This window comes from Cervus canadensis, chromosome 12, assembly GCF_019320065.1.
Source record: "Cervus canadensis isolate Bull #8, Minnesota chromosome 12, ASM1932006v1, whole genome shotgun sequence".
In the NCBI taxonomy this organism is placed as follows: Eukaryota; Metazoa; Chordata; class Mammalia; order Artiodactyla; family Cervidae; genus Cervus; species Cervus canadensis.
Window position 1 is genome coordinate 13,537,288 of NC_057397.1, and position 24,826 is coordinate 13,562,113.

The following is a 24,826-nucleotide window of genomic DNA, read 5'->3' on the forward strand; positions in this document are numbered from 1 at the left end:
AAGTATAAATAATTACTTCATACTATATTCACTTAAAAGGAGGCGGTGGGGGGGGTCAGATTAGAAAGAGAAAGACAAAGGAAGAAATGAGAGAGCAACGTAACAAAAACAGATGAGGACCAATTGTAGAGATTTTTTAAACAGAGAGAGAGAGAAAATTTTTGAAAGGAGCCTCATTGAAGGCCACACAAGAAGGAAAATCTAGTTCTGGGCGAATGGAGTTGCTGGGACTTGGTTTTCTTCAGTCTCTCCACTGTATTTCTTTGTTAAGTAGCCATTCTTTATTCATAATTGTATGTGTGTTAGTCACTCAGTCATGTTTAACTCTTTGTGACCCTATGAACTGTAGCCCACCAGGTTCCTCTGTGCACAGAATTCTCCAGGCAAGAATACTGGAGTGCGTTGCCATTTCCTCCACCAGAGGATCTTCCTGATCAGGTATCAAACCCATGGTCTCTTACATCTCCTGCATTGGCAGGCATGTTCTTTACCAGTAGTGCCACATGGGAAGCCCTTTTTCAATACAGAAGTGCACATAAAATTGTATTCTGTGATTTTCACAAAGCATTATATGGTGAACATTTCCCCTTTTAACTCTTTAAGGCAATAATTGCTTTGGTAGTATTTTATTTCATTATATGATACACAATAGTTTAATCCCCTTAACTAGATATTTATTCTTCATTATGTTTGGCTTTTAAAATAACACTTACATAAACCTGTACCTAAATCTTTTTATGTTTCTCTGAAAATTCTTTAACATAGATTATTCCTAAGTGGCATTACTGAATCCAAAAAAGGCATAAATTTAAGGATTTCTAAAATTTTACAAAATTTCTCTCAGAAAAAGCAGGCCAAATTACTCCCATCTTGATACATTTTAATTTTTTTCATGTTACACCTTTACTATAAATATTCTTATGCTCTCAGAAAGTAGGTAAAATGTCATTAAAACAAAATCCTTGAAAGAAAATTTCAAGTCCCAGTCAACTGCCAAGTTACTTTAACTGACAAAAGACTTCAACACAACGAATAAGGAGGACAGGTTCACAGAGCTTATTATGAAATTTAATTAACCTGCATACCCCTCCTTAATTATGTTGTCGTTGATCAGTCACTAAGTCATGCTGTGTCCTTCCTTAATTATATTTTCCCATAAAAATAAGTTTTAAAAAGCTTCAGTCCAATATCAACAAACGATTCTATAGTATCTTTTAGGATTGTAAGTCATTCTAGCAAGAAATATATATTAAACTGAAAATCAAAATACTTTGGTAGAAGAAAAGTAAGTGGAACACCTATAGTTTCTTTATTTTAGCCTCCACTATAAAACAATGTGTTTATAAAGTGGTGGGCTTCCCTGGTGGCTCAGATGGGAAAGAATCTGCCTGCAATGCAGGAGATCTGGGTGTGATCCCTGGGTTGGGAAGGTCCCCTGGAGAAGGGAAAGGCTACCCACTCCAGTATTATGGTCTAGAGAATTCCACAGACAGAGGACCTGGCAGACTACAGTCCATGGGGTAACAAAGAATCAGACATGACCAAGCGACTTTCACATTCACTAGAAAACAAAACTACACCCCTTGACTACAGTGTGACATATTACATTATTTAATTAAAACTCAATATTTTGTAATAATCTAGGAGGGAAAAGAATCTGAAAAAGAATAGGTGTACATATAAACATAAACTGCTTAGACTTTTAACAGAACCAAAAGTTCCAATAGGTAAGGTTAAATTTACAATAAACATATAATGCATTAAAGAAGACAAACTTAAGATGCAAATCATGCTGTTCAAAATAATTTAAGCAAAGCAAATCATACCAGGTGCCAAAAAAATCAAACATGCACCCAAAAGGATTTATAAAGCTACAACACAATATTTTTTAAAAGAAATAAATTAATATGGTTACGCTATTGCTTAACCTACTTACAAAACCTGACATTCTGAAATGAAAATTGAAACACTTTAGAAACTGAAAAAAATTTAACTTTTTAATTTTGTAAATTTCAATTAACAGGTCTTGTCTTTTAAAATAATGGCTATTAATTATAAAACGATGTTTAGTTTTTTAAACACATTCCTTAACTAAGACCAAAAAGAAGTATTTCAGTGTGATTTTGTTATTTAGCATTTAAAAGTTTACTGCAACATGCAAAGAAATGTTTACTCAGATCATGTAATATTGTCACTCACTAAACTTCAGGGGAACATAGCATGCAACCTGGGGCTTCACTGCAGTTTACTTAAGGGAGACTAACAAATTCCTGGTCTGAGGCAGTCCAGTGGTATAACAGATGACAAGAGTTGGCCAGTACTAATGATGAGGAAGGTGATATGTGCATGCTTACTGGCTCAGTCATGTCTGACTCTTTTCGACCCCACTGACTATATAGCCCACCCAGCTCCTTTGTCCATGGGAATTCTCCAGGCAAGAATACCGGAGTGGGGTCACCATGCCCTCCTCCAGGGGATCTTCCCAACCCAGGGATCAAACCCAGTTCTCCCGCACTGCAGGCAAATTCTTTACCCTCTGAGCCACCAGGGAAGCCCCGGGAAGGTGATAGAGCCTAATTGATCATCACCTTTGTTAACTTCATTAACAAAGTTAAGAAATAGTAAATATTGGGACTTCTCTGGTGGTCCAATGGCTAAGACTCCTTGCTCCCAATGCAGGGGGGACCAGGGTTAACTGCCTGGTTGGAGAACTAGATCCCACCCGCGGCAACTAAGACCAGCACAGCCAAGTAAATAAAAATAAATCTAAAAAATAGTAAATACTAGATATACAGTAATTTATTTCTCTTATATCTGTCATTTCATGAAGTTCTTTTTTTTTTTTTAGGATAATCTGTGGTTGCTTTTACATGTCTAAGTTGTCTATTTAGAACAATTATATACACTGCTTAACTCAGACACTGTATTCCTTTCCTTCTTTCATGCCGAAGGAAACCAGACAAAGAAAACAATTACTATATATAATGATTTTCCTTTTTTAAAAAGGCTAAGATAGTAAACTAACAGTACAAGTTTTTAAAAAAAGCAGATCTTACTTTTATGTTTTAGGTATAGAGACAGTACTCAGTTCAGTTCAGTTCAGTTGCTCAGTCGTGTCCGACTCTTTGCAACCCCATGAATCGCAGCACGCCAGGCCTCTTGTCCACCATCAACTCCTGGAGTTTACTCAAACCCATGCCCATCAAGTCGGTGATGCCATTCAACCATCTCATCCTCTGTCGTCCCCCTCTCCTCCTGTCCCCAATCCCTCGCAGCATCAGGATCTTTTCCAATGAGTCAACTCTTCACATGAGGTGGCCAAAGTACTGGAGTTTCAGCTTCAGCATCAGTCCTTCCAATGAACACCCAGGACTGATCTCTTTTAGGATGGACTGGTTGGATCTCCTTGCAGTCCAAGGGACTCTCAAGAGTCTTCTCCAACACCATAGTTCACAAGCATCAATTTTTCAGTGCTCAGCTTTCTTCACAGTCCAACTCTCACATCCATACACGACCACTGGAAAAACCACAGCCTTGACCAGACGGACCTTTGTTTGCAGAGTAATGTCTCTGCTTTTTAATATGCTGTCTAGGTTGGTCATAACTTTCCTTCCAAGGAGTAAGCATCTTTTAATTTTATGGCTGCAGTCACCATCTGCAGCGATTTTGGAGCCCAAAAAAATAAAGTCTGACACTGTTTCCACTGTCTCCCCATCTACTTCCCATGAAGTGATGGGACCAGATGCCATGATCTTAGTTTTCTGAATGTTGAGCTTTAAGCCAACTTTTTTACTCTCCTCTTTCACTTTCATCAAGAGATTTTAGTTCCTCTTCACTTTCTGCCATAAGGGTGGTGTCATCTGCATATCTGAGGTTATTGATATTTCTCCCGGCAATCTTCATCCCAGCTTGTGCTTCTCCCAGCCCAGCGTTTCTCATGATGTACTCTGCATATAAGTTAAATAAGCAGGGTGACAATATACAGCCGTGACTACTCCTTTTCCTATTTGGAACCAGTCTGTTGTTCCATGTCCAGTTCTAACTGTGAAAACATTGGTCAGGTATTAATATTCAAAACTGAAGTAAAATCGCAATTATCTAAAATACTAATACCTTTTTCAATTGCTTTTTTTCTCTTCTAAGAAATCATTCTTTTTCATATAAATCATTAAAAGAAATCCATCAAAGTTGAAAGAGAGGGGAAGAAATCAACTCATCTATTATAGTTACCAAATAAAACATTTTCTGAATGGGAAAATTACATAGTTTCTGCTGGTTTCAGAACTGGATACTCTGCTGTTGCTGTTGTTCAGTTAGTTGTGTCTGGCTCTTTGTGACCCCATGGTCTGCAGCATGCCAGGCTTCCCTGTCATTCACTATATCCTGGAGTCTGCTCAAACTCATGTCCATTGAGTTGGTGATGCCATCCAACCATCTCATTCTGTCGCCCCCTTCTGTTCCTGCCCAATCTTTCCCAGCATCAGGGTCTTTTCCAATAAGTCGGCTCTTTGCATCAGGTGTCCAAAGTATTGGAGCTTCAGCATCAGTCTTGCCAATGTATATTCAGGGTTGATCTCCTTTAGGACTGACTGGCTTGATCTCCTTGCTGTCCAAGGGACTCTCAAGAGTCTTTTCCAGGACCACAGTTCGAAAGCATCAATTCTTCAGCACTCAGCCCCGCTTATGGTCCAACTCTCACATCTGTACATGACTACTGGAAAAACCACAGCTTTGGCTATATGGACCTTTGTTGGCAAAGTGATGTCTCTGCTTTTTAAAACACTGTCTAGGTTTGTCATAGCCTTTCTTCCAAGGAGCAAGCATCATTTAACTTCATGGCTGCAGTCACAGTCTGCAGTGACTTTGGAACCCAAGAAAATAAAATATGCCACTGTTTCCATTTTTTTTCCCTTCTACTTGCCATGATGTGATGTGACTAGATGCGATGCCATAGCACAGAAGTCAAGATGGCAGAGTAGAAGGATGTGCATGCATCTTCTCCTGCAAGAACATCAAAATCAGATACCCTCTAATCTAGCACTAATCTCCCCTGCTAATCCTAACATAATTTATTACCATGAAAAAAGCACTGAACTAAAAACCCAAAGGCCGGGACTTCCCTGGGGGTTCAGTAGTTGGAACTCCATGCTCCCAATTCGGGGGACCCAGGTTCAATCCCTGATCGGGTAGCTAAGATCCCACAAGCTGCAACTAAGAGCCCACACAATGCAACCAAGTCCCAGTGCAGCCAAATAAACAAATCAATAATAACAACAACAACAAACTCAAAAGCCTCCACACTAATCCCTGCTCTGATATACATATATATACATATAAAACCAGTCACCAAACCTTGAGTACATCATAAACTATGTTTCATGTTACATAAAACAAAGATTTTAGGTCTCTGCATCCCTTCTAGCTCTAATATTCTGACTCTATATTGCCTCCTTATTGTAGAAATAGTAGGATTAAAAAAAATAGAGGTATACCACACAAACATTTATGAAGAGGCACACTACAGTAAATAGGGACATAATTAAAGACTGAGTCTCAAAAGGTGATCACTGACAGGTTAAATCCTATTAGTTATTGTTCAGTAGCACTTTACCTCCTAGTGATATCATTTGCCATTATCTATAGAATAAGTATCATTCCTTTTCCCTACAGTGTCTTTAAAACAAGGATTATTTAAAAACAATCTTCAGAATAATCCAAAATTGAAACTTTTTTCTTCAAAGGACATTTTCTTTTTTTTTTTTTATTTTTTCAAAAGACATTTTAATTAAATGTTTAGTTTCTGCATACACACTGAGATAAAATTTTTAATTTTAGAATAACATTAGAACTGGCAAAGTAGAGCAAATTGGAAGATTTTTGCACTGCACTGATATGTTAAAATATACACAACTGTGTATGTTTGTACATATACACTACATGCCTCCCCATTTCTCAGAGGATCTTTCAGCTTAGCTTTTGCTTTTGACACTGTATATACCGTCTAAGAAACTTTTTCTTACAAAATTTCAATTGGTGCATAAAACAGTTCTTATGTCTTTCCATACATTGTGTTATACTTCTGAGGCAATTCATCTATATTAAATAGTAATCAAAAAATAAAATATGGACAGAGATATTTATTTTTATTTCTCCCTCCATCCCACGCACACACACACTCAACACAATTCCTCCTCCTCCTCCACCATCACCACAGCATACAATATAAGTCAGATAGCAAACTGTATAGAGACTTAATCTATAAAAAAAGTTCAAGAATGGCCTTACAATGAACGTACTTTCAAACTATTCAAGAATATACTCATAAAATATATTTTACTAAAGTTCAGTTACTAAAACATAGTTTCTCTTAGAATATTCTGAAGGTTTCCCTGTGTGTGGTCCCTCTGTCTTACTTTCATCCTGAAGAAATTCATCATCTTTGTTGCTTCTTATGTCTCACTCTGCTGTGGTTATTTCAACAACATTTAAAATATGTTATTTAAATATTAGTGATTCTGTCTTTTGTTAAGATCATAAATGTAATCTTTCAGTCAGTTAAACATGCAATTATTAGTCAATCATATCCACAGGTCTAGGGTTAGATAATAAAAATAGATGTTCCAAAGACAATGGAACACTGAAACACTGATGCAAACAAACAAAAAAAGACTATCACTATAATCAAACCATTCTATTTCAAACAAGCAAGAAGTCCTGTCAAATAGATGCTCTTCCACTTGCAATAAACATCTGACAAACAATCAATACTGCAATACTGTACTGTACCAAAACTATCAGGGGTCTCTGCTGATGATACCTCCTTCGCTCGCTTCACAATGGCAATCTCAGGTTTGGGATACCTGCATGCTAAAAATATTTTTAAATCAATGTATTCAAGCAATAACACAAATATGTATAAAACTTTAAATGTATATGAAATTTTGAAGTGAAACATGCTAGTATATGGGCAGTCCTCACTTCGTACAATATTGTGGGGACATAAAAATGATGATGTAAGTGGCAAAGCAGTCTTAGTAACTGATAGGAAAAATCACCATTGTTCTGTGATTTTTAAATTTTTTTTCAAAACATTAAAAAATTCTCTTACTGATAGTTATAAATATAAAGGGAAAGTTTTTAAATAGTAAAACTATTGACTAAAATATTTGTAACTGAAAATATTAGACACGTTTAGAATTACAGTACAGTGTTTTATTCTTCGTACTCATAGATTTAGAAAAAGAACTTATGGGAACCAGCAAGGAAGGGTGGTGGGAAGGGATATTTAGGGTTTGGAATTGACAGGTACACACTGCTATATATAAAATGAATAACTAACAAAGAACTTATAAAAAAGGTGCTTTATTCTTTGTAAAATAATTAAACTATCAAAAGTTGCTTCAATAGTGCTAGCACTCTTTCTCATCATATAACTTACAATATGGAACAAGCAACTTTCCTATACCTTGGTGAACTGTCACGTTCCTTTTTAAGTCTGAAATTGCTTACATTTTACCTTTCATATTTTTAATATTACGAAAGAGCTCAGAGAGTTCCTTGAATGTGAAAATTTTACCAGAATCCCTTCCTCTGCAAGTCTTTCCTTTCACCACAACCTTCTCACTGTCCTCATTTACGTCCGTACGCTTGCCTTCTCTTAGCTCTCCTGGCTGAGTATCCGGAGTCTCTTGAATGGCAGCAGTTCAACAACAGTATGAATATTCCCAATGTCAGCTATTTCTTCTATAACCTCTTTTACATTTGATTAAAATATCACATCAGCGTTACCACTTCTAATTTCTTTGCTGCATTTTCACCCTTTTTTTGGTCAATTCTCTTTTGATTATCTTTTTTTTAAATGTGAAGCATGGGACAGCTGGAAGGTCAAAACTGAAAGTAATGAACTGTAACCTATTAAACAGAATAAGAATTCACGAACATATATTGATATGAATTCATAACTTGACTAGTTGATGAGGAATGGGGTATTTCATAGACTCAAAGTACCTCCCCACAAAATACTAATCACAAAAGGGGAACAGAAACTCTTCAGTGGATAAATCAAACTGATACTCTTTAGTCCAGTGTTCAAAGGATATGGTTAACCAAGAAGTGGTTAACATCATCAGGAATAAATAAAAATCATGAGCAACTGACAGGATGGAAAAAAGGACATAAAATTACTTCTGTGATATTCTTGCCTAAGATGCTTAACTGGAAGGCATTCATGAAGAAAGAGACAAAACCAAATACTGCTACAACATAACTAGACTATAATCCTCAAAAGTATCAACCTCATGAAAGCCAAGAGAAAGCCTGAGAAACTGTTTCGGAAACTTTCAAATAAAGGGAAATCTAAATGCAGTGCGTGGTTCTGGACTGGATCTTTTTGATGTAGCAGAATACCAATAGGGCAACTGGTGAAAACTGGAATGACACGACTGTAAGAGGGAAGGAATCTATCCATGTTATATTGTGGCTTATACAGAACAATGTTCTTGTAGGAAATATAAGCCAGCTGTAGTGGGCACTGTGATGCAGTCGATCCCTAGCTGCCTGAAGTCTTTCCCAGAGACACTCCTCAGTGACAGTCTTGTGAGGGGACTGCCTCAGTTGAAGAACGTTGCTCTTCAACTCACTCAAGGCTCTGGTGAGGATTATACTTTGAGGATTATAGACCAGTTATGTTGAAGCAGTACTTCAATTTGGTTATGTCTCTTTCTTCATGAATAACTAACAAGGACCTTTTAAAAAAAAGTGCTTTATTCCTTGTTAAAAAAAAAAGTTAAATGATCAAAAGTTGCTTCAACAGTGCTAGCACTCTGTCTCATCATGTAACTTACAGTATGGAACAAGTATCTTTCCTATGCCTTGGGGAATTGTCATACTCTTTTCTAAGTCTGAAAGAGCTTACATTTTATCGTTCATATTTTTAATAGCATGAAATAGCTCATGATATTAAAGTATTGAAGTATCCTCCTGGTGAGGATTTTAGACAGCACTCCCAATAAACCCCTTGCATGTTAAGCTTTGTCTCAGAGACTGCTTCCCAAGGAACCTCCCCTGTGCCTGGAATGACAGGGCACCATGTCAGTAATTTATCCCAAATGATTCGAGGGAAAGAATTCAAAAAAAAAAAAAAAAAGCTTATACTGTACTATATGTAAAACTTTTCTATAAACTTGAGGTTGTTTCTAAGTTTTAATAAAAGTAATATAAAATTTAAAAAAAGAAGAAAGCAATATAAAATTGAGTGGGGAAAATACAGAAAGAACAGGCTGATGAAAAGCAGAAGAAAAAAGTATGACAGAGGGCATGGTTTACCGAAGAAATGAGACTAACCAATGAACAGCACATTCAAGGTAATGACGCGAAAGAAAAAGAGATGAGCAACAAGGAATAAATCTATTATACAGCATTTATTACTCAGTGATTGCTGCATAACTATAAAATCAGTGTTAACAATGCACACTTTCTGTAATGTCCTTAAACCCTTTTGAGTATTAAAAATGCTATAATAATGTTTTTGAAACCATAGGATCTTTCTCACACACAAACATAAAATTTTGCCAGCTCACAAAATATGCCACATCTTACAATATTGCTCTTGCACCTGTTTGCCTGTTTCCTTTCAAAATGCAAGCATGCTTGAGTTTATCTACATGACCTCAACTCTTTCTCACCTTAAAAACAAAACATTTGCTCTATTGTTACTCAAAATATTGCCCCCCTGGACCTGTAGCACTGAACCACTGGGAAACATAGAAACACAGAATTGTCAGAAACACAGAACTCAGGTTCAAACCCATATCTATTGAAACAGCATTTGTATTTCAGTAAGATTCCCAGATGATTTTATATGTACATTAAACTTGGTGAAGCAGGTTCTAGTTTTCACTGTGGAATACAGAGAGCTACAAAGAGCATTGCTCCCACCCTTACAGAGAAACAATGTCAAACTAAATTCAAATTTATAATTTATTTTTAAGCCTTAAGGGAACTCAAGTCACAAAACAAATAGCTGGGCCTAAATCAAAAGAGAAGAGGCCCCTGCAAGGACAGAGGAGATGTTAGCACATGTTTATCTGAGACAGATGCAACCGGACACCATAAGCAGAGGACGGCTAGAATAGTAAGGGAACAGGTGAAGGCAGACTGATGGTCAGTGAGTCGCTGTGAAGGATTCGGGTATGAACACTCTGTGGGAGCCAGCACCTTCCTGCAAGTTCTTTCACTAGAAATCCCACCAGACACAAATGATAACAGAGGGAGCCCTAAGAAAGTGTTCAGGGGTTCAGATCTAGAGGAAAGGAAAAGCTGCAGAAGGGACAGGAAACTATCTGAATCCCTTTTTCAATCTCTCCTGTGAGTCAAAGCCTTAATCTATGAAAAGGGCAAAAATACTGTCACCCTTAGGGTAGGTTTTGCCTCAGACTAATTCAGTTTTAGTACTCAAAGTCCCACATTCCAAGAAAAGAAATGTTCCCCCTAGTCCTTGGGTACTTTGATTTGAAAGTGTAGTTTCAAATCATCTTCCTGATTTCTCTAAGCTTCCTACCAAAGGAAATGAAAAGACATTACTTGCTAAATGGTTTGCATATTTTCTACACCATGCTGCTAAAAACAGCATGCTTTTGCTTACCCGTGATATTACATTTTTCTCTGATAAACTAGAATTCTACATAGGACATAGTAAACTGGTAACATATGTTTAAATTACTTTCGGACTCCTGACTGATGGGGAAAGAGAGAACCTCAGTACTACTCAGGATACTGCCCAACACCCCCTGCCCTCTACGTCCAAAGTTCCCTTTAAAGAGTTGAATCCTTCTTTGTTGGTACTCCCTCCGCTGCAGTCAACTAAAATCCAGCTTCTCTCCACATAATTCTTACAAAATTGACAAATACATCGCTCTCTTTCAAGTTATTATATCCAATAAACCTTCTTTACCCCCACCACCCACCCCTCACCGCTCTTCCTCTTACTTGAGCTATCTAAAGCATCAGATCATTCCCTCTTTCTTGAAATGCTCTCGTCTTCACTTAGCTTCTAGAATACACTATTCTTGTTATTTTTCCTAACTCTGTAGACATTCCTCAGTCTCTCTCTAGTTTTCATTCTTTTTCATTTATTTTTAATTAGAGGATAACTGCTTTATAATATTGTGTTGGCTTCTGCCATATATCAACATGAATTGGCCACAGGTATATGTATGTCTCCTGATCTTCGTCTTCCCTTCCAACAAACATCACTGTTTTTCAGAGTTCTATCCTGGATCTCCTCCATCTATATACAACTGTTGACACCTACACTTACATCTTTGGCCTAAACCTCAATGAGCTCTACATTTAAGTGTATAAATACATACATTCACACAAGTGCGCGCGCACACACACACACCCCTACTCTCTTGACATCTCCATTTATATTCACAGAGGTATCTAAAATTTCATATCTATTCTTTCCCCAGTCTTCTCCCTTGCGGTAAATAATAACATGTTTTACTCAATCACTACAGTCAGAAACCTAAGTCATCACTTACTATTTCCTTTCCCTTAATTTCCTTCCCATCAGCAAGTCCCATCAGATCACTCTCAAAAGTCTATTTGGAATCTGTCTCTTCCTCTTCATTTCCATGGCCTCCTAGTCTCAGCCACCAACGCTGCCAGCCTAGACCACTGGGACAGCTCCTACGTGGTCCCCCAGCTCGTGCCTTGCACCCTCCATTTTGCAGCAGCCAGTGTGCTCAGTCACTCAGCGTGTCTGACTGCAACCCTGGCAGCCAGAGGGCTCTTTAGATACCATTAATCCATTCCTGTTTAAACGGCCTTCATATGGTTCACCCAGAAATCTGGCTTCTGCCTACCAACATCTCATCCCATACCCTTTGTTCATTAAGTTCCACTCATATTTGCCTTCTTTCAGTTTCTACAACACTCCAGGTCCCTTCCTTGATACTTGCTTTTCCTTCTGAGAATACTCTTCCTTTATATCTGAACGAATGGCTTCTTCTCAATCCTTTATTTTCAGTTTAAATATTACCTAAACAAAAGCCTTCCTAGATCACCTTTAAGTAAAGGTCCTTCTGTTTATACTTCTAATAGCACACACTATCTATAATTATTTTATTATTTATTTCTCATATCTTTCCACTCTCAAAAATGTAAGTTTCATGAGAATATTTTCCTGAATTAATTCTCTGACACACCCCCAATATCCAGTACCATGTTTATGATATGGTAGGAGATTAACAAATATTTGTTACATAAATAAATTTTCAAAGTTTAGGAAGGTTTTCTTTGAACAGTATGCTAGGTATGTTTTTTAAAAGCTCATTCAAAAATCTAAAGGAAAATTACAGAAGTTGAAAGTTAAGAGATTTATTATGGCAGTTGGAAGTCCCAGATACCAGTTTTTTTACTTTTTCAAAATCCTCCCACAATTTACAGACTTTTTGCACATTGACTTTGCTTTGATTTCCCTTATTTTAAAATTAACAATGCCATATTTGCTTTTGTATTGAATGGGTATATTATGCAAACATATAAAAAGTAGACTAAGTTATGTTACCAGCACAAGCATTTGAATTGTTATCTTTTTTCCAGCATGTTAAAAATCCCAGATATGAATATCTGTTGTCATTGTTATTTAGTCCCTAAGTCATGTCCAACTCTTTTGTGACACCGTGGACTGTTGCCTGCCAGGTTCCTCTGTCCGTGGGATTCCCCAGGCAAAAATACTGGTGTGGGTTGCCATCTCCTTCTCCAGGGGATCTTCCCAACCAAGGGATCAAAACCGGGTCTCTTGCATTGCAGGCGGATTCTTTACCCACCAGGAAATCCCTGTGAATATCTAAAAAGGTGCAATAATAAAAACAAGGATTTTATGAGTCAAACAAAGCTAAGTTAAAAACTCTACTCTGCCACACAGGTTTAAGGATCTTGGGCAAGCTCCTCTTAGCCTCAGCATCTTAATCCAGAGAATGGAGATAATTCGTTCTCTCTCCAAGAGAAGTAAACAGAATAATTACATGAAAACTCACTTAATTAGCTCAGTACGTCTACAGCAAATGTTCAGTAACTGCTAAGTAATGTAATGAAAATAGTGTTAGCAGCAGCAATAGGGGAGCAGTGGGATGTCTACTATAAAATGTAATAACCATTATACAACAGAAATTCAGAAGCTATATATATTACAAAAATATCACGCTATTTTTAAAATCACAAATGTTTTAATAACCTAGTGCCCTAAATAATCTATACTAAGACTCAGAAGAAAATCTAAATTAAGCCAAGTAAAGAACATCATTCTAGGGTACTCTTTTGCCCCCTTCTGATGCCTATGTCAGAAGCTTTCTCTATCTCCATTATACTTTAATAAAACTGTATTACACAAAAGCTCTGAGCAATCCAGCCTCGTCTCTGGCCCCGGGTTGAATTCATCTCCTCCGGAGGCCAAGAATCCCGCGTCTCATCGTTCAGCAACAACCTTTCAGTTCTAAATAATTAAAGTTTATTTCCAATTAAAATAAAGTTAAAATATAAACTCTGGTACATGAATTTGTAACGAGACCATAATTCTAAAGAAATAGAATGTCACCATTATAATTAGTCTATTCTTTTAACTTGAAGCCCTTTAAAACTAAGAAATGGAGCTGTCTACACCTCAAGTTTGGTCAGTGCACACTCCACATAACCCCACTCAGGGACTCTTGTTGAGATGCACTTTTGAGCAGGTTCCAGGCCCAGCAGTAATCAAAAGCCACAATAAGCTTGAGAAGTTCCATGAGGAGTCTTAACAGGAGGACCAAGAAATGTGTAGGTAACACTTGGGAAAATAGGCAAGAAATAAGAAATAATGCAACTGGCCTCAGTGCAGGAAGAGGGTCTCTGGAGTGCTGAACCCCTGAGTTCTCCAAGTTGTAAGGAATGACTCAGGGTGCAGGTCCCCCTTTAAGTTGGGCACGAGAGGCCGGGGGTGAAAAAGAAAAAAAAAAAAAAGAAGAAGAACATCATTCTAACTTCAGCTAAGTATCTTTTAGATTTACAACAATCCTTTGAACGGCCATAATCATAATGTTAGCATAAATACGAGATCTTCAGTGTGAGATCTGAAGAATCAAAGATCAGTAACAATATGATAGGCACAATGAGCTAGCTGGAAAGACAGGAGACAGTAGTGGTCTGTGACACTGAAACATCTATCAAGATTTCTACAGTGAGGTAAGTTAGAAAGAGAAAAACAAATAATGTATATTAACATATATATATATATGGAATCTAGAAAGAGGCTACTGATGAAATTATTTGCAGGGCAGCAATGGGAACACAGACATAGAGAACAGACTTGGATACAAGGGGTGAGGGTGGGCAAGGAGAGGGTAGGATGGATGGAGACAATAACACAGAAACCTACATTACCGTATGTAAAATAAACAGCCAATGGTAATCTGCTGTGTGCCTCAGGGAACTCAAACCGAGCGGAGAGGCGTGGGGTGGGGAGGAGGCGGGAGAGAGGCTCAAGTGGGGGACATATGTAAACCTGTGGCTGATTCAGGTTGGTGAAGCATTTATCCTTCAAGCAAAAAATAAATTTAAAAAAAAGATTAAACCCTACTGAAAAACTTAAGGGTGAAGAGAGAGAGAGAAAATGAAAGAAAAATAATAATAATAAGAAAACACCACAGAATAGCGACAAAAAGCAGACATTAGAAACCGTAACAGAGATGCCAAGAAGCAGACCTCCTTACGTAGCAGAAAAGTTTACCACAACCACAAGGGATGAATGAGAATATAGTAGCATCGTCTGAGGGCACTGGAGATAGGATGGGAGAGTGGCACAAGAAATCCAACACCTTTCACCAGCACTATGACACAGTCTGAAAAGCACGCCAACTGAAACAGCACAGTGTTCTGGAGGCGCTGAGTGTGATGACCAGTGCACCTACAAATAGGAGTAAGTAGCCCCAAAGAGAATCACTGTACTAAAATACAGTAAACAAAAACTCTGACATCTGGTAGAAGCAAAACTGTGCCCAATATACTTTACTAAGGCAGAGAAAAATGCAGTATGTTCAGATATGTTGCCATCAGAAATAGTCAAAGTAAACGTTTCAGAGGTTAAGAGAAATGACATTTTGCTACCTGCAAAGTCCTTTGTGTAGAAGAGTCTCTCATTTACCAGATGGTTTCAGGTAACTACATTATTATATTTTAACAAGTAACTACTTACTTTCATGTGGTTATTTTCATTAACTTAGAGCAGACATAAACCTACGAGTCAAGGACAAGGCTAGAGCTTTGCTAATAAATTCGGCTGACTAGCAAAATGCTAATAAACTCTGCACTCAGGAATTTAGCCCCTATTTGTTCCAGTTAGCTTTATACTCTCACATACCAAAGAAAACCAGAAAAGAGTATAGTTACACAAACTCATCACTGTTTTTAGAAAAACTAAACAGTCACCATTAATAGTGGTTCAATAACAGATCATCCCTAACTTTCAAGGTCATCCATTATTGTTAGTTCTGCCTGACCCTTTGGATGACCCTATAACATTGCAAACTTTATATTATTTTGATTTCCCTATCTACAAATTTGTTTATAAAAATTTACTTGTCACAATTACTATAAAAAGTAAGCAAATAGTCACTACTGAGAGGACCACCACCAAATTACTGGTGAATTCAACTATAGCAGTGTTTGACTTATCTGGAAGCCTTATTTTCTAAGTGTCTAACTCAGAATTTAGTTAAGAACTTAGAAGTGAAAGGACATCACAATCAAGGAAAACAGCTATTGCAGAGCTCATTTATAATAATGAGGTGAAGAGTCTGACAGCGAACATGTGCTCAGCCGCTCAGTCGTGCCTGACTCTTTGCGACTCCACACACTGTAGCCCACCAGGCTCCTCTATGGAATTTCCAAGCAAGGAGACTGGAGTGGTTGCCATTCCCTATTCCAGGGAATCTTCCCAACCTAGGGATCAAACCCACATCTCTTGAGTCTCCAGCACTGCAGGCAGATTCTTTACCACTGATCCACCTGGGAAGCCCCAAAGAGTCTGATAGAGAGGTGAGGAATTACTCTTCTGTCCTTATCCAGAGAAAAATAAATGTAAAATGAACGAAATGAGCTAGAAGCAAAGAGAATATACTGAAAATAGCAAGTATCAATGGCTGATAGGAAAAGGGGAGAGACAGGGACAAAGAGTGAAGAAAAATCGTCTTTTCTATTTATATATCTATATGAAATACAGCATTTCATATGAAGCAACGGCCGTTGATCAGACTGGTTTTATTTTGCTAAATTCCTCCCCTTCCTCCCATTCAATGTCTCCTCCAGGGACAGCTGGCAATATCTAGAGACATTTTTGGTTCACAAAACTTGGGGTGAGGAGGGTGGAGGGGGCTATTGGCATCTAGTGGCTAGAAGACAGGGATGCTGCTAAATATCCTATGTGAAGGACAACCCCCACAACAAAGAATTATTCAGTCCAAAATGTCAATACTGCCAACGTTGAGAAATTCTGATATAGAGGAAAGGTCTTATACATCTGTCTCTCTCTATATATATATGTATTAATCAATATATTAATATTTATCAATCAAAGGAATCACTGTCACTACACTGGCACTCAGAATGTTCAAAAGTCTTAAACAAAAATTCAATGTTACTGGTGTGCATTAATAAAGAACGATGTGATACAAAATTTCTAATAGAAACGATTAATTTTTACATGTACTGAGAAAAAGGAACAGACTACAGTTATCAGTTATGGTTACTACACAGAATCAGTTCAGTTCAGTTCAGTCGCTCAGTCGTATCCAACTCTTTGTGACCCCATGAATCGCAGCACACCAGGCCTCCCTGTCCATCACCAACTCCCGGAGTTTACTCAAACTCATGTCCATCGAGTCGTTGATGCCATCCAGCCATCTCATCCTCTGCTGTCCCCTTCTCCTCCTGCCCCCAATCCCTCCCAGCATATCCCCTCCTAATTTTCCTTCCCGTGAATCTACATTGGCCTTAGCAATTTGCTTGATCAATAGCATGCAGCAGAAATGACATTTGGGGGCTTCCAAGGCTAGGTCATAAATCTGTGGTTGGCTGAATAATATTATCCCCCACGATATGTCCACATTCTAATCCTTCAACCTGTGTTCACAGGAGAGTTTGCAGATGTGACTAAGTTAAGGATTTTGAGAGAGAAAGATTATCCTGAATAACCCAGGTCAGTGCTAAATGTAATCACAAGGGCCCTTATAAAAGAAAGGTAAAAAGGTCAATGATGTGGCCGCTGATGTGGAGATTAATGTGAGCAGGAAGAACACGTGCCAAAAACTGGACGAAACCAGGACCGGGTTCCCCACTAGGGCCTCTAGGAGGACAGAGCATCGGGTAATCCTTTTATTTCAGCCCCTTAAGTCTAATTTGGGCCTTCAGACTTCCAGAACTCCAACAGAATGAATTTGTGTCCTTTTAAGCCACTATATTTGTGGTAATTTGTTACAGCAGCAATAGGAAACTGATACAAAGTCTTGCCACTTCCACTCAGCTCTCTTGGAACACTTTCTCTGGGAGTCCTGATTCCTTTTCAGACTGTCATGCTGGTGAAATCAAGCGCATCTACACTGGTCAGTAGTTCCATGTGAGTCCAAACTCCCAGTCATGTCCAACAGAGTGCCGGACAAGTGAGTGAAGCCATCTTGGGTCCTGTAACTAGCTCATCTGCCAGCTGTTTACTACGTGACCCCCACAGATACCGCATGAAAGAGACAAATCACCCAGCTGAGCCCTACCTATATACCTGATCCATAAAACCATGAGATATAATGCAATGGTCACTGTTTTATGTCACAAATAACTCTAGAGCTCAAGTTATATGCTAAATGATGATTAAAGATGGTTAATAGAATATATCCATTTTACAATGGAAGGAAACCTATTTATGTTATCTGTTTTCTAGGCAGAAACCCTAGTTATAGGGCTACTCTAATATGCTCATTAACTCTAAAACTATTTGTAATTAAGGTTGTTGGAATATACTGCTATAATCAGGTTTCTTCCACACTGGAAAAATAACTGATTGTAACAAAGCTTCATTTACTTATCCAGGGCCAAGACATAGAAGTTCCCAGCTTATTAGAGATGACTCACTCCTCTTGATTCAATCCACATTTCATATTCTCATCTGTTCTCCTCTTGGAGGTCCGGTTGTTCTTTTACTTTCTTTTACTGTTTCAACTAAGGCACTGAAATATCTTTATTCACAAATGTTAAACTGGAGTATGAAATGTTTTCTTGCCCTCTTTCTTATTCTCTCTGAGCAAAAGCCAAGATTATCTTCAATTCATCCCAGAGGCCAACAGCTTAACAGCTTCGCTACTTTCTTATATAATCCTATACAAAGGGTTGACAAAAATGGGAATACTCTTGTTAAGAGTCCAAGATCCCTAGTGGATTTAAACTCCAGGAAAAGTCATATTTGTTTTTATGTATTCTAAGTATGCTATATGGCAAGTTCTCAAAACAAAACTCCTTATCATACCTTAAGTAAATAATCACAAAGGTGGAGAACTACAAGATTAACTTTAGAATTATATGAGATATCTATATGAATGCAGATAAGTGGTTAAAAAAATTTTTTTAAACATATACAATTACCACTTATACAGAGAAACAAAAAAGTGCAAGTTGATTAGGATCTAAGATTGATTAAAAAAAACACTGCCCTGTTCCCCTCAAAACATTGTTTATTTGTATACATATATATATATATAATCTCATTTTTAAAATGAGTACACATTAAAAAAAAATTTTTTCCTAAGAAGCTCGGTTTTTCAAATCACGTCTTTCTTTGTGCCTCCCCAAAAGCCAGCTCTTACTTTTCTGTGTAATTCTCCAATGATCATTAATTACAACAAGTTAATAAGCATGCAAGGCAGCCTCCAAGATGACCCCAATTATTTCCACCTCCTGGTATTCACATCCTATATAGTATCTTTCCACAGTGTACGACTAGGGCAAAAAAGGATGGACTAGCTCTTCTAAGACGGTTATGAATTACTGTGGCTTCCAGCTTAGGTCTCTCTCTAATCACTCATTCTGGAAGAAGCCAGCTGCCATGTCTTGAAACAGTCAGACAGTACTATGGAGACACCCACGTGGCAAGGAACTGAGACTTCTAGCCAACAGCTATGTAAGCAAGTATTCTTGGAACTGGTTCTTCCAGCCCCAGTCAAGACTTCAGATGATGCAGCCCCAGCTGAAAACTTGATTAACACTTCATGAGAGACCTTGAGCCAGAAATAACCCCATAAGCTGCCTCAGGACTCCTAATCCTCAGAAACCATGTGAAATACATATTTGTTTTAAGCCACTATGTTTTGAGGTAATTTGTTGTATAGCAATGTATAACTAATACAGTGAATCCTGCTCATTCTTGAAAAACCAAATTGATATTTTAAATGTTTTTAAAAATAATTACAAATAGAAATAGTAATTGCAGAAATTTGAAAACAAATTTGGTTTTAAAAAGCTCAGATAAAATTAAAAGGCAATAGTAATAATATCAGCACAACAATGTACTGTCAGAAGAACATGGACTCTTTCTGGAAGAAAGCAGGTTGAACAGATAAGTTGAGAACATAACATCTACTTTTTTAAAACTAGGGAGGAAATCAGTTTGTAATTTAAAAATCACAATATCTTACTTAACAAGACATCCCACAAAGTCTGTTTTATCTATTACAAATTGATTCTAAGGCTTTATCTTGCCACAGACTGTATCAATTGCCTACTGATAAACACATAAGAAAGATAAGGACAAATGTGACAAATTTCACCAGTAGACCCCACTTCCATTTCAAAGCATAGACGTTTTCCTGTAATGTTTCCACACCAAATCCAAAACACTACATTAGATCATGCAAGCACATGCTTTCCAAGAACATATAAGATTTCCTATTATAAGAAACAGCTCTTTTAATGATTTATTTCATTAGAAAGTGCACTTAGTACACACACATTTAAAACACAGGCTGAGTATTTAAAAACACTCAAAAAGCAACAATAAAAGAAAAACATGACAATTTTTCATTTGATTGAGGAAAAAATTTATTTCAGCAATGGATTGAGCTGTATGCATTCTTGACATAAGAAATCTCTTTACCTTAAATGGTTAATGAATAGGGTAATTTACTACTTATGATCCCAGCTATCTCCCTCAAAACTATATGCACTGACTGATATTGAAAACTGTATCAGTATTAAGACTATATTAAAAATTAAAGCATCATCATCAATAAATGTCACATGAGTCAAAGGGCACTAATTTAGTCATCAACACTGGTAAAATTAGTTGACTTAAACTTTACAATTGTTTAGCTTATAAGTCAAATAAGCATTTGACTACTACATTGTTTCCTATATCCTTGCTTGTTTATCTTGAACAAACACAATTTGAGACTGACGCGCTGCCCACTGCGCTAAGAAGGCGCTAACAAACACAATCTAAATTACCAATTTCTCTCTCATGTAACTTACATATTATTAAGTTTGGCACTAACTGATCTCCACTGACTGAAATTTATAGGTCCTTTCCAGAATATTTAAAACCATGTTAAATTTTAAAGCATTATCTTCACTGGAAAATGTAGCATTCCTACCACAATACTATTGGCATGTGCTACAACAATAAGGTATAAGGTAAAATTTATCCATGTGTATCACAGTACATGCTTTTCATGAACTGTCATAAAGTCATATTAAGAAGGCCCTCCAATCTTGAAACAATGTTAATGCAGAATTTCTAAGAAATTACTTAGAAAAGGCCAAATGTGCATTCAAACAGTCTTGTCCATGGAGAAAGATTCCTAAAACTAATGCTCTGGCATGGATGTCTTTACAGTTTTTTCCAATGGTCACATTTTCGGAAATGATTATTTTAAAATCACACACTGAGTGCACATATAGCTTACAAATGTGCTAATATCTGATTATGACTTCATATAGTATCATGATTACATATTGAGTAATCGAATTGATTGGGATGTCACATTTTTCCTATAGAAGCACTGTGGGTAGACAATGTCTGGAATGATCCAATACCATAAATTGTTCCACAATTCCCTGAACTGAGGAAAATAAAGCAGTTAAAGGCCCAACTAACAAAAAGTTTCTGAAAAAGTAGTATAGAAAAATCATGCTTATGAGGTACATAATTCTTTCCTTCATTCCTATCCACAGGTCAAAGAAGCACTTTCAAGTGGCTCAGGCAAATGAAATGTCTTTTTCCAAATAAATGGGCTCTTAACGTAAGGAATCTATGGAATGTTTATTTACCTACCAACCCTGAAGGAAGGGAGGCGTAAATTTAGGGGAAAAAAACCACAACTTTCAAACACACCAGAATGTAGTATAAAACAGCAGCAATGTATTTTGTCTGTATTAGGGTATTTAAATGGCAAAGGTATTTTAAGAATGAATGATTGATCACTGGTCCCTTTCACCTCTTCTGGTTTTCTGACTTTTTAGCTTTTTCACTTGGACTCAAATTCTGACCTACCAGCATTCTGCACTGGTTTTAAAAATATCCTCTTTTAACATGTTAGCTTAAAAATAGCTTGGTTTTCACCATTCCAGATTATTTTTGAGCAGAAGTCTGCTTTTTATTGTAGAGTCACAGATTTCCAGAAAAAAATACCTTCCTATCTACTGCATCCTTTCATCCTCTGGGGAAACAACAGAAAGGGGAGTTTAACTTGGGCAGCACCAAACCTATGACGGACTGACTTGCCAGTCTGTATGTGCTATTGCTGGTCTACTCCACTCTTTCCATTTCCTAGGAAAATGTTTCCTTCGGCTGTTCAGATGAATCCAACTGGAGGTGTGTGCAAACAGGCAGCTTAGAGTATCTCTGCCTTAAGAAGCAACATCCCTTCTTTCGAACCCACACATCTTCTTTTGATAACCATTCAACAAAGTTTCCTCCTGCCTGTCGGCTTAGCCACCTGCACGGCTGCACGTTCCCAGGAAAAGCAGCACGAGCTAGGGGACAGGAGGACTGGGGTGGGGGGTGGGGGGCGGTGAACACGGCAAATCTAAAGAAAATCGGGTCCTCGTCGGTTGGTAACTGGGGCTGAGCTCCGATTCTGAGGCTGGGGAGGAACCAGCCAAGCGTTGGCCCCGGCTGCCTGGCACTATCCGCGCCTGTCCTACCTGCCCCGAGGGCACTCAGGAGGCGGAAAGTTCCCCTCCTCCAAAGTCCCAGGCACAAGGCCAGGAAGGCGAGGGGAGCGGCGGCCAGGGGCCCAGGCCGAGATGCGGGCGGGGGAAGGGAGGGCGCCGGGCCCCCGGGATCGCCCGCCTCGGGTCCCCCTTACCTTGGGCGATGGCGATGGACTCGAAGCGGTGCAGCTCCTTGAGCAGGCAGCTCCTCTCGCTGGAGTGCAGGCTGTAGATGAAGTCGCGCGCGCCCTGCGCCGTGTTCAGCGCCTCCATGGGCTCCTTCTTGGGGTGGGTGCCCAGCGCCCGGGGGCCGCCCGGGGCCGCGAGCGCCAGCAGCCCCCGCCCGCAGCAGCACCAGGAGGGCGGGCGGGGCGCGGCGGCGACAGCGGCCGGGCCCGGCCTCAGGCTGCGCGCGGTCCGGCTCCTCAGCAGCGGCAGCAGCCGGGACATGGCGGGCTGAGGAGCGGGGACCCCGCGGCAGTCCGGGAGGGCGATTTCTGACGAGGTCGCGGGAAAGAAGGAGCTGGCCTCAGCCCGACCCCGCCCCGACGTCCTCCCGACAGGCGGCCGAGGCGCCGGGCACCATGCACTTCCCGGGCCCGCGCGGCAGGAGCCTCCTCTTGCGTCCTCCTTTCCTTCCCCGAAGGCCCGCGGCGCCTCCGGTCCCTCCCGACTACGAAAACTTTCTCTGAGGCGGCCGGGCCGGGAGAGCGCTCCCGGAGAAGACTGGCCGGCGAGCGGAGGGCGGCGCGGCCGGGCGCCTCCCAGCCGACCCGGAGCAGCGCGGGCGGGCGGGCGGGTTCGGCAAGGGTTTGCGTCTGTCAGTCCTATCTTCCACAGGGATGAGTCAGCCACGCGCCGCCCTTCTCCGGCACCGCCCTCCCTTACCGCCGGTTTTCCCACCCTCTGGCCGGCGCTAGTCCTCACTCCTCACGTCTGCCTCAAAGCAGCCGCGCTCTCGGGCCCCAGCCGCCGCCGCTACCCTTAGCGGCAGGGTACGGGGTAACGGGGCGGGGCGAAGGAAAGGGGCGGGTAGGGGGCGGTGCCGCGCAGGCGCAGTGCGCAGGCTCGCGGGCCGCGCGCGCTCTCCCGCGTGAGGCGAGTGCACGCGCGTCCTCCAGCCCTCCGGTGCGTGAAGGTGCCCAGAGGGCCGTGGCTGCCGGCCCTGGACTCCGCCACGTTTGAATCCAGACTGGGGGGTACGGAAGAAGAGCCTTGAGCCCCTCGCTGGGCTGGATAGTCCGACTGCCACCCGGCCCGCCCTAGCGTCATACCTGTATCTGAGGCTGGTTCCGAATGGTGGTCCAGCGTGTGGCCCCCTTCGCTTGGCACGGGCCTCACCACAGCGCTGCTCAGCTTTTGGGTGATTGAAGCGCTCAAGCCGCGCCGTTTGCCAAGTCACCGCACACCCAGGCTTCCGCCGGACCCCGATCTCTGGAAACTGTAAAGGGAAGGCGAAGTCATGTCTACCCCTTCCCAAGAAGTCTTTGAGACCTTGACACTGAGAACACTTTTCCCCGTTTTGATGCAAGCACTTTGCAGATTGTTAATGCTGGAGCCCAAGGCAGGAATGTCGCAGACCTTTCCAGGTGTTTGTTCAGGTCTGTTGGGTTGGTTTTTTCATCTATGCTGAGACAGAAAGAAGTCTGCGATTTTCCACCATTTGCACGTGTCCTAGGCATTTTTGGAGGAGTCACGGGGTCTCCTTTTACGAGCTTTCATTTATCTTTTCCTAAGGGAGGAGATCTCTGCTCTGTCTGAACTCTCTGATGACACTTAGGCTTCCTGGCTTCTTAGAGAATAGATCCACTTAGAGAATAAATCTGCTCAAGTGTAATCAAGACCTAAATCCTATCCTTATATCCGCTGCTGCACCCAGTCCAAGACCATATATGCAGTCCATGTGCTGTAAAAATGTGAGTCATTGGAGGAACGTTATCACCAAATCCTTCTACTGCTCTGACTCAGTGGTTCTCAGAGTATGGTCCCTAGCCAATTCAGGTGCTCCACCAGAGACTTCCTGAATCTGAAACTGGGTTTTGGACCCAGTCATCTGCGTTTTAACAGGTCCTCCAATTAATACTAATTCCTTCCCTGGTGGCTCAGATGGTAAAGAATCTGCCTGCAATGCGGGAGACCCAGCTTTGATCCCTGGGTTGGGAAGATCCCCTGGAGAAGGGAATGACAACCCACTCCTGTATTCTTGCCTGGAGAATTCCATGGACAGAGGAGCCTGGAGGGGGCTACAGGCCATAGGGTTGCAAAAAGTCAAACATGACTGAGTGACTAACACATCACACACACACACACAGACAAAAGTTTAAGAACCACTGCTCTAACTTAAACAGGGAAAGCATTTTTAAAATTTTTAAATTTCAGGGCAATGCTGCTGTTGTAATGATAATTAAGAATGTTCTCTGTGGAAAATGCAAGCTCTTAAGAGTGAAGAGACTTTCTTGTCTTTGAAACCTCCTACATCCCCCATGGTGTGTTGGAATCTTCTACAGAGTTATTTAAGTCTCAAATTCTTGAGATTTCTACCACCTCCCCCCATATATATCTTCTACCCCCAAGAGATTCTGATTCATTGGGTTTG

At 39.9% G+C, this 24,826-nt stretch overlaps 1 protein-coding gene across 2 annotated transcripts in view; it reads right to left on the reverse strand.

Moving 5' to 3' along the window:
- The window catches only part of TMEM65 (transmembrane protein 65), a 45,820-nt gene extending 22,613 nt beyond the window's left edge, over positions 1–23,207 (reverse strand). Inside the window, exons 1-2 of one of the 2 annotated variants that reach the window (XM_043483413.1) lie at positions 22,386–23,207; positions 6,787–6,867 (exon numbers count right to left, since the gene is read on the reverse strand). In XM_043483413.1, the coding sequence (XP_043339348.1) occupies positions 6,787–6,867; positions 22,386–22,680 (376 nt within the window). In that variant the 5' untranslated portion in view covers positions 22,681–23,207. The remainder of the gene's footprint in view (positions 1–6,786; positions 6,868–22,385) is intronic. The other variant, XM_043483414.1, reaches the window with a different exon arrangement.
- Positions 23,208–24,826: the final 1,619 nt, after the last annotated feature.